At 40.5% G+C, this 17641-nt stretch overlaps 1 protein-coding gene across 1 annotated transcript; it reads left to right on the top strand.

The window, feature by feature from the left end:
- Positions 1-2016: 2016 nt before the first annotated feature.
- On the top strand, positions 2017-2427 carry LOC145104908 (uncharacterized). Its single transcript, XM_079042070.1, has one exon. The coding sequence runs from the start codon at positions 2017-2019 to the stop codon at positions 2425-2427; it is 411 nt and encodes a 136-aa protein (XP_078898196.1).
- The last annotated feature ends 15214 nt before the right edge of the window (positions 2428-17641 follow it).

Below are 17641 nucleotides of genomic sequence, written 5' to 3'. Positions count from 1 at the left end.
ACAAGGTGTAAATAACCATGCAAATGTGCTTGGTACACTTGATGTCATTTATCACCTAATCAATGTATCGGTAAACCACACACGCTTCATTGATCTATGACAAACATCGAGCTACCCTTTGCCACCCTTACTAGTCCATGTTAGTTTGTCGATTAACCACACATGCTCCACTAACAACTTGGTAAGGTGCAAAGTGCAATTTCATGGATTAGCATCAATTTCACATTTTCCTAAAGTAACTAAGATTGGGAATTTAATAAAATTTTAGTTACTTTATAATTTTCATTATACTTTTAATGAGGATTATACTTTTAATGAGGGTTAGTGCCCTACCCTACCCGTTCGGCTAACGACCCTCCACCACTCAAGGAAGTGGTGGGTGAGAGTGGACACCCATTAAACTGCCATTTTATAGGCAGTAACCTTATACCCCCCTTATAGACCGGCTTCGTGAATGAGACCTACTAATGGTAAGACTGACTTGTCTTATATATATATATATATATATATATATATATATATATATATATATATATATATTAAAACTATAATATTATAATAGTATAAGGGTTGAATTTTAACCTTTTAAAATTTTAGTATTCATAAGTGTGACATTACAAATTCCAAAACTTGAGGACAAGTTTTGACACTATTCCAAACTTTTCATTTTCTTAATTTATGAGTTTAATGACTTTTAAGTAAAAGACTTTTGGTTTTCCATAACTTGAGGACAAGTTATGGAGTCCATTAAAACCATTAAGATCATTAATTTAATTAACACAATAATCAAAAAATCATACATGATCTAATTAAACTCATAAGCACAAGATAATTCATATCATCAATCTTCAAGAAAATTAGCATAATCATATAAACTAATACAAATCTTGAAATTATGACAATTATCTTTTAATTGGACAAGCATGATCATTATCTTATGAAAAACAAATTTCATGGTTCAAAAAACAGTTTGGGGTAACGATCCTAATCCAATTTTTGGCCAAAACTTGAAAATCTGCACACTGGACCACCAACTCGGCGAGTAAATGAACTGGACTCGTCGAGTTGGTCCATTTCTGAGTGGACTCGGTGAGTCCCCAGCGGACTCGGCGAGTTCACCTGACAGAATGCAGAAATTCGATTTTTCCAACTTTGAAAACCAATAAAACATCAAGTATAATAAAAAAACAATCCTAGTCTCTGATACCACTGATGGGTTTTGAGCATCCTAACAACCTTAAGGTGCACATACAACCCTAAATGCTTTGGATCTATGTTTTCCATATTCATACATGCAATTTGATTTTCCAAAGCATTATCCTAACTAGCATACAAAACATGGGTACTTGTATAACAAAAATTAGTTAGATGACATACCTTTTCTTGTAGCTTGATTACTTAGACCTTTAAGAGCCTAGCACCCCAAATGTGATGCCTCAAATGCTTCACACACCACCACCAACAATGGAGGACTTGAGAGAGAATATCTTGCACCAAATTCGGCTATAGCTCTTCCAAAGACTACTTAGGTGCCGATTTTAGGAGCTTAGGGTCTTCTTATATAGTGTGGCCAAACTAGGGTTACACCATGTAAACCCTAATGTGCATGACCTTCCATATTCCTTTGGCTCCATGGGTTTAAACCTCCATGGATTATCCATGGGTTGTCACATTGGTTTAGCCCAACCTAAAGAATTATGGATCATTGGCCCACATTATAAGAATCAATGATTTACACAATCAATCCCCATATATTTAATTAGTCTCTTTTGATCACTAAATTAACTCCAAATTAATTCTTGATCAATACTAATTAATTAATATGATTTCATATAAATATATTAGAACTTATAATATATTAATAAATCATAAATAGCCTCTTCTCAAAAGTCCATCCTTACAAATGTTCTGGTGACATGCAACCCAAATGGACCATGCTACTCTCGGGTCAAGTACATACCAATTATAGTTATGGACTTAGACACCTTATCCAAGAGTTTTGGCATGATAATCGGTATGGACTGGTTAATCCCCCACCATGTTGATATTATGTGCCACGAGAAGGTCGTTTGCCTTCACCTACCCACCAACGAAACACTAATCGTATACGACGATAAACCTAGTGCAAATCTTCGTCTTATCTCGTGCATCAAGGCACAAAAGGGCCTGCACATGAAAAATCATGCCTTTCTAGCCCACGTGGTGGACAAACAGAAAGACGAAAAGAACATCAACGATATTACAGATGTACGTGACTTTCCAGATGTATTCCCGGAAGACCTCCCGGGGATACCTCCCGTGAGACAGGTTGAATTTCGAATTGACCTTATACCTGGAGCCACATCAATTGCCAAATCATCCTATAGGTTAGACCCTGCGGAAATACAGGAGTTATCGAGCCAACTAAGCAAACTCCTCGATAAATGATTCATCAGACCGAGCTTCTCACCCTGGCGAGCTCCGGTCTTGTTTGTCAAGAAGAAGGATGGATCTCTTAGAATGTGCATCGATTATCGAGAATTAAACAAGCTCACCATCAAGAACCGATACCCTCTTCCCCGGATTGATGATCTATTCGACCAACTTCAAGGAGCTAGTTACTTTTCCAACATAGATCTACGGTCTGGATATCACCAACTACGGGTCCGAGAAGAAGATATTCCCAAAACTGTATTCTGAACCCGCTACGGACATTTCGAGTTCGTAGTAATGCCCTTCGGTCTAACAATGCACCTGCAACATTCATGGACCTCATTAACCGAGTTTGCCGACCATTCCTCGACAATTTTGTAATCGTCTTCATTGATGACATACTTGTTTATTCGCGAAGCAAGGAAGAGCACAGTCAACACCTAAGGCAAGTCTTGGAAACTCTAAGGGCGGAGAAGTTGTACGAAAAATTCTCCAAATGCGAGTTCTGGATTCGCAGGGTGGATTTCTTGGGGCACGTAGTCAGTGAAGAAGGGATACATGTGGACCCTTCTAAGAACAAGGCTATTGAGGGTTGGGCAAACCCGAAGACGCCAACGAAGATCAGGAAATTTTTGGGCCTTGTTAGTTATTACAGAAGGATCATCCAGAATTTCTCAAAAATCGCCAAGCCTCTCACCACTCTCATCCAAAAAGGTGTACCCTTCAACTGGGATGCAAACAAGAAGCTGCTTTCCAAACTCTGAAACAAGCCCTCTGCAGTGCTCCGGTCTTGACACTGCCAGAAGGAAGGGAAGATTTCGTAGTGTATTGCGACGCTTCCAACCATGGTTTGGGTTGTGTGCTAGTGCAGCGTGGAAAGGTGATTGCCTACGCGTCCAGGCAACTGAAGAACCACAAGGTGAATTATACCACTCATGACCTCGAGTTGGGAGTTGTGCTCTTCGCCCTAAAAATATGGAGGCACTACCTTTACGGTACAAAGTGCACCATCTTCACAGACCACAAAAGCCTCCAACACATTATAAATCAAAAGGAATTAAACATGAGGCAGCGAAGATGGGTCGAGCTGCTTAACAACTACAAATGTGAGATCAAGTATCATCCCGGCAAAGCTAATGTGGTGGTCGACACCTTAAGCAGGAAGGAATACTCATGCCACCGAGTAAAAACACTGACAATGACCATCCATTCCCACTTGTCTTCACAGATCAAAGAAGCTCAGCTGGAAGCCTTGAAACCTGAGAACGCCGCGAGTGAAGCACTGCGTGGGATGGAAAAGAATCTTGAAATCAAGGAAGACAGGGTTTACTATTTCATGAATCGAATCTGGACCCTAAAATTTGGTGGGTTCATAGACGTCATCATGAACAAAGCTCACAAGACTCGATACTTCGTCCATCCAGGTTCGGATAAGATGTACCTTGATATCAAGCAACATTATTGGTGGCCAAGCATGAAAGCAGAGATTGCTACCTACATGGGCAAGTGCCTGACTTGCGCGAAGGTTAAGGTAGAATATCAGAAGCCCTCAGGACTATTACAACAACCAATGATACCCAGGTGGAAATGGGAAGGAATAACAATGGACTTTATAACCAAATTGCCTAAATCGGCTGATGGGTTGGATGCCATTTGGGTGATTGTCGATCGGTTGACTAAATCCGCCCATTTTCTATAAATAATAGAAACATACAAAATGGAGAGATTAACTCGAATCTACATAAGGGAGGTGGTGAGACTTCATGGGGTGCCGATATCTATTATTTCTGACCGAGATAGTAGGTTCACCTCACGATTCTGGCAGTCACTCCAGAAAGCAATGGGGACCCAACTCGATATGTGTACTGCCTACCACCCCCAGACCGACGGTCAAAGTGAGAGAACCATTCAAACACTGGAAGATATGCTCCGAGCTTGTGTGATAGATTTTGGAAAGGCATGGGATACTCACTTGCCGCTAATCGAATTCTCATACAACAACAACTACCACACAAGCATTAAAGTCGCTCCCTTTGAGGTCTTGTACAGTCAGAAATATAGATCACCCCTCTGTTGGGCTGAGGTGGGAGACACCCATTTGGCAAGGGGACAGGTACCAAACAGCACAGTCATGGGGCCTGAGATCATTCGGGAAACAACGGAGAAAATAGTTCAGATCAGTGCACGACTCCAAGCATCGCGAGACCGTCAAAACAGCTATGCTGATAAAAGGTGAAAGCCTCTAGAGTTTCATGTAGGAGATCGGGTGCTATTAAAAGTCTCTCCCTGGAAAGGGATGATTTGGTTTGGAAAAAGGGGAAAACTAAATCCACGATACATCAGACCATTCAAGATTCTTTCCTGAATCGGCCCGGTGGCCTACAGGCTACAATTACCCTCAGAACTTAGCAACGTACACCCCCGTATTCCACGTGTCAAACCTGAAGAAGTGCCTATCAGATGAAACCCTCGTTGTTCCCCTGGATGAGATCGAAGTGAATGAGAATCTCCTATTCGTTGAAGAGCCGGTTGAAATCATGGACAGAGAGGTAAAGCGAACAAAACAAAGTCGCATTCCGATTGTGAAGGTTCGATGGAGTGCTAAGCGCGGGCCGAAATTCACATGGGAACGCGAGGATCAAATGATGCGAAAATACCTCACCTTTTCCCTAGTGTCTAAGAATAGCCTTCAAAGAATTTCGGGACGAAATTCCCTCTAACGGGGGGATGATGTCACAACTAGCAGTTAGCGCTAGGAAATTTTGTTCATGTGTAAATAACTCCTGATGGATCTTGTAACCCAAATTTTGATGTTATACAAGTTGTTCATTCAAAAATGACAATTCAAGTCGAAACTCCCTCATGAAAGCTCTAAACCTAATTCAGTACACTGCATTCACTCAACTTTGTACTTGTAACCCTAACTTCCTGGTTAAAACCTCGTAATGGGCTAGGGCACTCTTATTGGGCCCTAATGGGCCGGAAATCTCTCAAATTGGTCTTTTGGGGCCAAGAACCCACATTTGGGCCCTAGTGGACCGAAATTGATCATTTAACACTGATTTGGGCCATAAGTCACGTAATGGGCCATATTGGGCCATAAATATTTTCTTGGAACCTTATGGGCAATAAATTAATATTGGAGCTCTTATTGGGACTTCCAAGGCTGAAAGCTCCTAATGGGCCCTATTGGGCCAAAAACTCATCCATTTAGCGTTTTTAGGCCGCAAACCCTTAAATGAGCCTTCTTGGGCCAGAAATCCCTTATGGGCTATTGCATTCTCTATTACCCTTCACCCAAGCCCAAAACCCTTCCTTCTCATTCTCTTTGGGCCGATATATATAAAAAAAAGAGAAAAATGTGGCATTGGCTAGATTTGTGACACCTCAATATTATTTTGCATGTAAACATGCACATTACACTTCAAATATCTAAGCAATATGGTGATTAACCATTAAGTAATACCCTTAATCTCTTCTCTCTCCCTCTCTTCCATATCTTCGGCCGAGACCCTCCACCCCACTCCACATTTTCATCCCAAAACTCACACATCTATCTAGTTTCCTCCTAAAGACTCAAACAACTCTCTTCACTTTTTGGTCTAAAACCGTGAGCTTTGAGTGTATGCAACAAGAAGTTCACTTCAAGCTTCATATCCTTGGTAAGTCATTTAGCATTCAAGCCTTTTAATTCCATGTTACACTAAGAACTCTTCCTTACATAACTTCATATCGTGTTCAAGCTTCCTAGCACCATCAAAGTTTCGAAACTCTTCTCAAAGGTGCATGCTAGGCCAAAAATCATTTTTCCTTTCTCTTCATAACCAATCTAACACCAAGGTGAGCTTCATACCCCCTTGTTTTCGAGTTTTACTATCTTTTGGGGGAGAATACAAGCTAGTTTTGTGGTTAATCTTAGTATTATGCATGTATGTGTATATTTTCATGTTATGTTGTGTGAATATGCCATGAAAACATGTTAAACACTCACAACTTCGAAATCTCATCCAAGATTTAGTGATATTAGTAAGAAATCTACTTGAAGTAACTTTTATGATGTTGAAAAAGATTAAACATGTCAAAAGTTATTTGAAAACTAAAGAAAGTATACAAAAGGATCACACTTGACAATAAAGATAAACAAAATGGGCTTTTTTAAGTATCATTTGCGTTTTTAATGGGCCTAAATTGACTACTCACGGTTTTAGGGGCCAAAAATGTCATTTTTCCTAAAAATGGGCCTTATTTGACAACTCACGGTTTTAGGGGCCAAAAATGTCATTTTCATAAAAGTGGGCTTTATTTGACAACTCACGGTTTTAGGGGCCAAAAATGTCATTTTTCCTAAAAATGGGCCTTATTTGACAACTCACAGTTTTAGGGGCCAAAAATGTCATTTTTCATAAAAGTGGGCCTTATTTGACAACTCACGGTTTTAGGGGCCAAAAATGTCATTTTTCCTAAAATTGGTCCTTATTTGACAACTCACGGTTTTATTGGGCCTAAAATGTCATTTTTAACAAAAATGGGCCTTTGTTGTAATTTTCGGCTTTAATAGGTCTAAAATATTAAAATTTGGCAAAAGTGGGTCTTTATTGTCAATTACGGTTTTGTTGGGCCAAAATGGTCATTTTTAATAAAGGTGGGCCTTTTATGTCATGTTTGGTACTATTTGAGCTAAAATGATTATTTGATAACAAACGGACTCGTTACGACATGTTTACTCTAAATGGGGCCTTATAAGTCATTTACATACTTATTGGGCCATACATGGTAATTTTTACTCTAATTGGGCCTTACAAGCTCATTGACATTCCTATTGGGCCATGGTGATAATGACATTCAAATTGGGCCTTTTATGACCAATACTAGAATAATCGGGCCGCTAGTAAAAATTCTAATACACTCGAGTTATTCCCGATACTTTGGGATAGCAGGAAGTTATTCACAATAACAACAAATATTTTGACACTTTAGATAAAAACAATTATATTTTTATCACTATTAGTTTGTAGTCAAAATTCACTTTTGCAACATTATTTATAACGTTAAATAATGGGATACACCATTCGCATAAATTTAGTTAAGACTCTTGTGAGAAACACCTTCATTTGTACCTACCTAGCGTACACCGTAATCCATGTAGTTATAACCAGAGTCTCCTGGAGGGAGAACGAGAATTTGTATATAGATCTATACAGGGATGACACCCACACCTGAGCTGCTCGCTACAGCTAGACGGGCCAGTCTAGGGTGACAAATGTCTTACCGTAACCGACGCCTGAAGAACGTCATGACAGGAAAATCAGTCATATCAAGTATGGTTATAGCGACTCACATAGAGAATAACAAACAAATAAATTTACGGAATACACATACTATATTCATGATACAAAGTACGAACTATACAGTTACTATTTACGTCTAAACTTTCACCACTTGGGTCTTGGGGTTAAGACCACACTTTTTCATTATACAGAAAATATAGGATTTTCTGGGAAACTCTCTTTATACATTATCAAACAAGATCACACATGCGTTAATACTAGATTTGAAACAAAACTCACAAACCATTTTTAACAGAAAGTATAGGATTTTCTGGTGTTTACAAACTACTACAAAAACTTTTCATACAAACTTGCTTATGAACTCACCAACATATTTATATGTTGACGCTTTTCAAAATGACTTGTATTCTCAGGAACACGTTAAAACAGGTTGGCCGATAAGGAATGAAGATTTTTGATGTGTTTTTGTTTCTCACCATACTTGATGTTTTGGATGTAATGTTATAAACAAATACAATGATGTAAAACTATGATGGTTAGTATATTTTATGTATGGTGATGATGTTGTCTTTGATTCATTTATACACACTGTGATGATTACAAGATGAAGTCACCCGCCCCCAGACGTTTCCGCCGTCCCGGTTCGGGGGTGTGACAGTTCTTCAAAGTTAGCTTATTTAGCTCCCGGTAGTCAATACACATCTGATGCAACCTATCCTTCTTCTTCACAAACAGGATCGACGCTCCCCAAGGCTAACTACTCGGTCGAATGAACCCCATGTCTAACAGCTCCTGCAGCTGTGTAGACAACTTCTGCATCTCTAGAGGAGCTAACCGATATGGTGATTTGGCTATAGGAGCTGCACCAGGAACCAAGTCAATCCGGAACTCCGCTTGCCTCTCCGGAGGCACTCCAGGCAAACCTCCGGAAACACATATGGGTACTCTCGTACAATCGACACATCATCTACAGTCGCCTTACCCTTCTCCCGGGTCTCCATAACATAGGCGACGTAACCTGAACAATCCTGATGAAGGTAGCGCTTGGCCCTAGCTGCTGAAAAATAGAGTTGGCCCGCGTTGAGCGCCCTCTCCCTGGACCACCAAATCTCCTCCATTTGGGGTCCGAACACGGACCATCTGACGCTCGTAATCAATCACCGCCCCATTGGGGCTCAACCAATCCATCCCCACTATAACCTTGTTCCCGCACAAAGGGATAGGAACCAAATCAATCGGATATTGGTCGTTGAACATCTCTAGAACACAATCGCGATGAACCCTCGATGCCTGGAAAGATCGATCATCCGCAATCTCAACCTCTAATGGACAATCCAGCTCCCCCGGAGCTCCAACAAATCTCTTGATGAGCGCAAGATGTACGAAATATTGGGTAGCCCTCGAATCAAAGAATATCAAGGCAGAGATACCGTTCACAAGGAACGATCCTAGAACAAAGCACACAAATATAAGCAGAGAAATCAACATAAATAAACACTTAAGGAGAAGAGGCATACTCGTCACCACATCCGGTGTTGCACGAGCCTCCTCGGCTGTCAGCTAAAAAGCACTGCTCCTCACAACAGGCGCATCTGCCTTGCTCTGGCGGCCATCAGTAATCCGCAGGGTCGCTGGAGCAGGTTCTGCTACTGTCCTCCTAATGCTAAGCTCGGACAGTTGGCCTTCTTGTGGCCCTCTAATTGTAATGGAAGCAAATCAGATCAGATGTATGCGTGGTTATGATAGTCGTAGTGCAATCCTTGCTAAAGTGCCCTGTCTTGCCGCACTTGTAGCAGACCGAACCACCCGCTCTGCAAACCCCATCATGCGACCTGCCGTATTTGCCACAGCAGCTCCGACCCTGTTAGCCCTTCGACCGAGAGTCGAAACCCTTGGGTTTCTTTGCTGAAACCCAAACTGTCTGCCCATGCTCCGCCTTCATCTTCCCTATGTCCTCCAAATCAATCTCCCGTTCCCGCGCCCTGGATATCATGTCATCCAGAGTCGGGCAGGCAGAAAAACTGACGAACTCCCTGATTTCATATCTCAACATATCATGATATCAGGTCTTCCCCATCTCCTCATCTGCCACATACTGGGGTACCAACAAAGTTCTCTCTCTCTCTCTCTCTCTCTCTCTCTGAACATGGTAGTGATCTCCGCCACAGTCTCAGTCGCCAGCCTCATGTCTAGAAACTCCCTAGATAACTGAGTGACTCGACGAGTTGCGTGTTCGACTCGTCGAGTAGAATTGGATCAGTCACGTGGGATTAATGACCGACTCGATGAGTCTGAGAGCCGACTCGCCGAGTTGGTGTTGTGTGAGGAAACCCTAAATCCCCGGGTTTGGGGCCTATTTAAGGAAACTTATGTCCTCATTTCCGCCTCATCATCCACCTTACATCCCTGAGAGAAACCCTAATCATCCACTTGAGCTAGAGAGTGAGAGAGAAGCTAATCTTGTGATTATTAGTGCGCTTTTGAAGGAGAAGAGGAGATCATCAAAGCTTGGATCAAGAGGAGGCTTTGGATCTAGAAGTTCATCAGGGTTTTTCTTCAGTTAGAGGTATAAAGTTGTTAACTTGATCATTTCCTTATGAGATCTTGGTTTAGGGAGTTTTCTAGGGTTTTCTCCCATCCTTTTTGTGTTATTTGAGTCCTTGAGCATGATTTGAGGTTGAAACCTCAGATCTGGATTGTAGGAGATCTTGTGAGTCCAAAGACCCGAACTTTATTGAGCTAGAGACAATATCTTGTGCATCTAACCCTTGTTGGAGCTTGTATTGACACTATGGAGCAAATATGCCATGCATGGACGTAAAGATCCAAGCTTTACGTGACATTCGAGCCTTAGGAGACTAGATCTAGAGTTTGGAGTAGTAGATCTACCTTAAAACTGTTGGATATAGTGTCTAAGTCCATAACTATATTTGGTATGTACTTGACCCGACCCGACATGGTCCATTTGGGTTGCACTTCACCCGAACAATTTATGGATAATCGTTTGAGAATAGTATAAGTTATGATTTATTAATATATTATAAGTCCTAATATATTAATATAAAATCATATTATTTAATTAGTATTGATCTATAATTAATCTAGAATTAATTTAGAGATCAAAAGTATGACTAATTAAATATGGGCTCTTGTATTTATATAGTGTGGGCTAATGCTTATTTGGAATGGGCTAGGCTTGCATGGAAAGTCCATGGATACTCCATGGAGCTTTAACCCATGGATCTCATGGAAATGAAAAGACATGGGTATTAGGGTTTACATGGATGTAACCCTAATCCACCACACTATATAAAGGAGGCTTTGGTTCTTGAAATTACACGAGTTGTGGTGAGTAAAGTAAGAGGGCCGATTTCAAGAAGTTTGTGACTATTCTCTCAAGTTTCCAAGTTTGTGGTGATTTGTGACTTCCATTTGAGGCATCCACATTATTGGTGCTAGGCTCTCAAACTCCAAGCAATCAACTACTACTACAAGGTAAGTAATTCTACTAGTTTTATTTGATTCAAGTACCCCATGCCATGCTAGTTAGGATAAGAACCTTGGAAAAATAATTATTTGCATGTATCTTAGTCAAACATAGATCCAAGGTTTATAGGGTTGCATGTACACCATAGGAGTGTTAGAATGCTGAAAACCGATCAGTGGTATCAGAGCCTGGTTTGTTTATTTGATACTTGATGCAAAAAAAAAAAAAAAAAAAAAAAAAAAAAAAAAAAACCTTTAAAATCGAAGTTTTGTTCAAAAGATCGTATCAAAATTTCAAGTTTTGTATATGTACTTACGATTCTTGAAATTTTTGATATGAACATTCATAAACATATGAGTTTAGAAGATCATAGAAATTATGTGCTAATAATTGATTAGATTAATTCTTGATCTTTATATGTTTTAATGGAGTCCATAACTAGTTCTTAAGTTAGGGATAACCAAAAGTCACATTTATAAATAACCATTAAAAGAACACATAGGTTACAAAAAAATGAAGAGTCTTCATTTTTAATAACCATTAACTCATAAGTTATGAGAAATGAAAAGTTTTGAAAGTTTACAAAACTTGCCCTCAAGTTTTGGAACATGTAAAGTCATATTAAAAACTTTAGTTCCAACCCCTAGAATTTTAAAAGTTAAAATTCAACCCTTATACTTTATAATATTATAAGTTTAATAATATTTATATATGTATAAGATCAAGTCGTCTTACCGCTAGTACGCCTCATTCACGAAGCCGGTCTATAAGGGGGGTATAAGGTTGTTGCCTATAAAATGGCAACTTAATGGGTGTCCACTCTCACCCACCGCTTCCTTGATCGGTGGAGGGTCGTTAGCCGAACGGGTAGGACAAGGATTTATAAATTCTCATTAAAAGTATAATGATAATACTAAAGTAACTAAACTTTATTGAATTCCCAATCTTAGTTATTTTAGGAAACTGTGAATAAGGTGCTAATCCATGAAATTACACTTTACACTTTGTTTAAGTCGTTAGTGGAGCGTGTGTGGTTAACCGGCACACTAACTTGAACTTAACAAGGTAGGTAAAGGGTGACTTAATGTTTATCATAGTATCGATGGAGCGTGTGTGGTTAACCGGCACATCGATTGAGGAGTAATACATTAAGGGTACCAAGTAATTTGCATGGTTACTTCACACCTTGTTTTGTGATCCTCGGCATCCCAGTCACAAAACTTGAAGGGCACACTCGAGATTGAAACATGCCATTGAAGAAAGTTCAATGAATCTCAAAGAATCTAGGAGTTTCTAAACCAATTAAAACCTAATTAAATATTTCGTTTTTCATGGTGGAAATTGGTGAATCATCATTCACCTACCTTCAAATATCTTATAGCTTAGATTACGGCATCCCTCTTCTAAGTTACAAAATATTGTGTTGGGTCCTAGCCTTAATATTACATTTGGGTGTTTTGTTAAGGACTATCTCTATATCTAATCTAATCTATTCCCTCTTCTTTTCAGATGTCTTCCAATAACAATGCTTCTGGCTCAAACCCTACTAGCTCCTTCTCTCTCATGAATCTTTATGGGAGAGTCATCTTTGATGGGTCCAACTTTACAGATTGGATCAGAAACATCAGGATGGTCACTCGGTATGAGAACAAAGAATATGTTCTCGACAAGGAGCTGAAGGTACCCAAGCCAACTGCTACTCCTGAAAAGCTTGCTGAATATGAGGTACATGAAAGAGATGCTACAAAAGTGGCATGCATCATGATGGCCACCATGACAGCCGAGCTCCAAAAGTCCTATGAGGACTATTATCCTTTTGAGATGCACCAGGACTTGATGGACCGCTACCATCAAAGTGCTCGTCAAGAGCGATATGAAATAATCTCCTCCATGATAACAACCCGAATGAAGGATGGTGAACCTATCACGGGCCACATGCAGAAAATGCAAAGCTATGTGGACCGTTTACTGAAGCTGAATGTGAACTTCCCTGAGGAGTTAGCAATAGACATCATTTTGCACTCCTTGCCATCGTGTTATGATCAATTCCGCATGACATATCACATGAACAAGGAAGAAGTCACCCTCAGCAAACTTCAAGGACTCTTGAAGACCGCCGAAAGTGGTCTAAAGGGTAAGTCGGTTGTTACTACTCCTACTCCTACTCCAACTGCGGCCAATGTCTTGGCAATCGGGCATGGAAAAGGGAAGAAGAGAAAGAACCCTTCTAAGGGTACCAAGGGTAAGACCCTTGAAGGCTCCTCTTCAAGCAAAACCAAGAAAGGTTTTGTCACTCCTTCTGCTAACCCTAATGAGGCTGAATGCTTCTATTGCCATGAAAAGTCTCACTGGAAGCGAAACTGCCCAAAGTACCAGCAAGATTTGAAGGATGGGAAAGTAAAACCCAACCATGCAGGTATATACACTATATTGTCTAATAACTCACCTCATTCTAAGTCTTGGGTCCTTGATATAGGTTGTGGTATTCACATATGTTGTGATTTGCAGGGACTAAAAAGAAGTGAGAATGTGGAGCAGGGAAAGATAAACTTGATCATGGGAAACAGGAAAGCTTCACCTGTCACCAAGATAGGAGTTTATTCCTTAGTGCTAAATAGTGGGTTTACATTAGATTTGAATAAATGTTATTATTCGCCAGAAATGGCAAGAAATGTTATTTCCTTTCATGCATTGTATAAACAAGGTTTTACCTTTTATTTTGATAATAATAATGGTAGTATTGATGCTTTCTTTAATAATGTTCTTTATTTTAAAGCATTACCTTGTGATGGCGTGTATGAAACTGTATCTGTTGTAGATAATCTAGGAAATAATGTATTGTGTATTAACTCTTCCACTAGCTTAGATAACGCATCCTTATGGCATTGTCGTCTTGGACATGTAAGCAAGAAACGCATAGGCCAACTCCAAAAGGATTGAGTCTTGGAGTCATTTGACCTAAAGTCAGATGATAGTTGTGAATCTTGTTTGCTTGGTAAAATGACAAAGTCACCTTTTACTGGCACTTGTGCTAGGGGTGAAGGTTTGTTGGACCTCATACACACGGATGTGTGTGGACCCTTCAGAACCGCCACAAGAGATGCTAATCGGTTCTATGTGACTTTTACTGATGATTTTAGTAGATATGGATATGTCTACCTAATCAAGCATAAGTCAGAAACCTTTGAGAAATTCAAAGAGTTTAAGCAAGAAGTGGAGAATCAGTTGGGCAGGAACATTAAGATGCTTCGATCCGATCGTGGTGGTGAGTATCTTAGTACTGAGTTCCTTGACTATCTTAAGGAATGTGGGATTGTCTCACAATTGACACCTCCTAGGACACCACAGTTGAATGGTGTAGCTGAGAGGCGCAATCGGACCTTGTTGGACATGGTTCGTTCCATGATGAGTCGAGCTTCGCTACTAATCTCATTTTGGGGGTATTCCTTAGAGACTGTCGCCCATATCCTTAATCTAGTCCCTACAAAGAAGGTTGCCAAAACACCTCACGAGGTGTGGACTGGAAAAGTTCCTAATCTAGACCACATAAAGATTTGGGGTTGCGAGGCTTTCGTGAGACGCGAGACTCACGATAAGCTCGAACCCCGAAGCGAAAGGTGTATTTTCATCGGCTACCCACAGAAATCCTTTGGTTACATCTTCTACAGACCCAGTGATAATGTGGTCTTTGTAGCAAGAAGAGGATTCTTTCGAGAGAGAGAATTCATGAGCCAAGGAGACAGTGGGAGGCAAATTGACCTTGAGGAAATTCAAGAGTCAAGTGGTGAAGGAACCTCAAACCCTAGCCCTCAACCTGAGGAGGAAACTCTTGTTGAGCAGACTGAAGAATCTATACCTCTGAGGCGTTCCACCAGAGTTAGGAATGCACCTAAGCATTATTATGGTTTTCATATTACTGCAGAAGGTGAGACACTTATCAGTGATAACACACTGGTAAATCTGGATGAGCCTAACAGCTACACGGAAGCCATGGCAGGCCCTGAGGCTGCTAAATGGAAAGAGGCTATGGATAGCGAGATACAGTCCATGTATGACAATCAAGTTTGGAACTTGGTTGACAATGTACCTGATCGTAAGATAGTTGGGTGCAAATGGATCTTCAAGAAGAAGACCGACATGGATGGTAATGTACACACTTATAAGGCACGACTGGTTGCAAAGGGTTATTCTCAAACTCCGGGAGTTGATTATGATGAGACCTTTTCACCAGTGGCCAAGATTAAGTCTATTAGGGTTCTGTTAGCCATTGCTGCATTTCATGATTATGAAATATGGCAAATGGATGTCAAAACCGCTTTCCTTAATGGAAAGTTGGCTGAAGATGTTTACATGGTTCAGCCAGAGGGTTTTGTCAGTACAGAGTACCCCAGTAGAGTGTGTAAGCTCGAGAAATCCATTTATGGATTAAAACAGGCACCTCGCAGATGGAATCTTTGCTTTGATGAGAAAGTCAAAGAATTTGGCTTTTCAAGGAGTGAAGATGAATCTTGTGTCTATATCAAGGCTAGTGGGAGTATAGTCAGCTTTTTGGTACTGTATGTGGATGACATACTACTCATAGGAAATGACATCCCAACCCTGCAAGAAGTAAACTCGTAGCTTGGGAAGTGTTTCGCTATGAAGGACCTTGGAGAAGCTGCCTATATCCTAGGGATAAGGATTTTGAGAAACAGGAGTAAAAGACTAATTGGACTTAGTCAAAGCACCTATGTGGACAAAGTGTTGAAAAGGTTCAACATGCATAACTCCAAGAAAGGAGAGTTACCCATCCAGAGTAACGCCAGATTGAGTAAGACACAAAGCCCTAGTACTGAGGCTGAGATAGCATAAATGAGTCGAATACCTTATGCTTCAGCTGTAGGATCGATCATGTATGCTATGACGTGTACTCGACCTGATGTAGCCTTTGCTTTGAGCATGGTTAGCAGGTATCATGGGAACCCTCGCAAGGCACACTGGACTGCGGTAAAGAATATCCTCAAATACCTACGGAGGACTAAGGACTGGGTCCTTACCCTCGGTGGCAGTGAGGACTTGAGAGTTGTAGGGTACAGTGATGCTAGCTTTCAGACTGACAGGGATAATTTCCGCTCTCAGTCGGGCTGGGTCTTTACTCTAAACGGAGGGGCAATTACTTGGAAAAGTTCCAAGCAGGAGACAGTGGCTGATTCCACTTGTGAATCAGAGTATATAGCAGCAAGCGAGGCAGCAAAGGAGGCTATATGGCTAAAGAACTTCATCAGAGACCTTGGAGTTGTACCAGCTATAAAGGAGCCAATGGAGATTTTCTGTGACAGCAATAGTGCGGTTGCCTTAGCCAAGGAACCAAGAGATCATGGGAGATCCAGACACATTGACAGAAAATATCACTTCTTCAGACATCGAATAAAAGAAGGAATCCTCGTGGCAAAGAGGGTATCATCGGATGAGAAACCAGCAGATCCCCTCACGAAGGGACTGACTCGGGCTAAGCATCTCCAGCATGCTCGGAGCATAGGGCTGAAGGATGATATTAGTTTTAGTAGTTAGATAATCTTGAAATTTGTAAAATGTAATTGACATTTGATGATAAATAAAAGTTGTTATTTATGAGTAAAGTGTTGCTATCTCTTGTCAATTGTTTACTATTATTTCTTTTTGCATGTTTTGACTTCCAGAATAATTATGTTATGGTTTATATCATATTATTCAGACTCTCCACAGTCGGTCATATGTTGGAAGTAGATATGAATCAAGACTGTCATGGGTTGGCTTGTAGAGGTCTAAGATGTTAGACAAAGCGGGGCTACAGCACTCATGAGTGCTCATAAGTTCTGAGTATTGGATTCAACCCACGCTCACTTGTATCACTTCATGGAATTTATCTCGAGTGATCGTGAGACGGTAATATCATATAAGTCTTCAAACCTAGAGATATGATTTGTTGCCTATGAGTTGGTTATGCATTGATTGCACGAAAACGCATTGGTAACACGATGTTATAAACCGTGCTTTTCTGTGTAATTCAACAAGTAGTAGAGCAAACATATGAGTCGAAGTTTATCTGTTCCTTCTAGAATTAGAAGCGATATTTGGGCCCCTCGATGATTTTGTTTTGACCTATGTACTGGGCCCGGTCAGAACTAAATTGATGTGTTCAGTTAAGTTCTATGTCAAACAAATCGGAAATCGGGAAACAAATGATGGACAATAAGCAAGACCATGTTCCATGTATTTGTCCGGCTGATATCTAGAACAGAGGATTATATGATCACTTATCTAAAATGGCGCTTCATAGTTCAACAGAGTTTTAAGAGCTACGATTGCTGATCGGTTCCTGAAGTCATACGTGCAACTATAGTTATTAGACTTATCCAAGTGGGAGACTGTTGGAGATAGTGTCTAAGTCCATAACTATATTTGGTATGTACTTGACCCGACCCGGCATGGTCCA

This window comes from Lactuca virosa, chromosome 4, assembly GCF_052849685.1.
Source record: "Lactuca virosa cultivar CGN04683 chromosome 4, Lactuca_virosa_CGN04683_v6, whole genome shotgun sequence".
Lineage (NCBI taxonomy): Eukaryota > Viridiplantae > Streptophyta > Magnoliopsida > Asterales > Asteraceae > Lactuca > Lactuca virosa.
This window is presented reverse-complemented; position numbering and strand designations above follow the sequence as displayed.

Bases quoted from the DNA above. Each gene is read 5' to 3' on its own strand.
- LOC145104908 (XM_079042070.1), top strand. From the start codon at position 2,017: ATGGACTGGTTAATCCCCCACCATGTTGATATTATGTGCCACGAGAAG.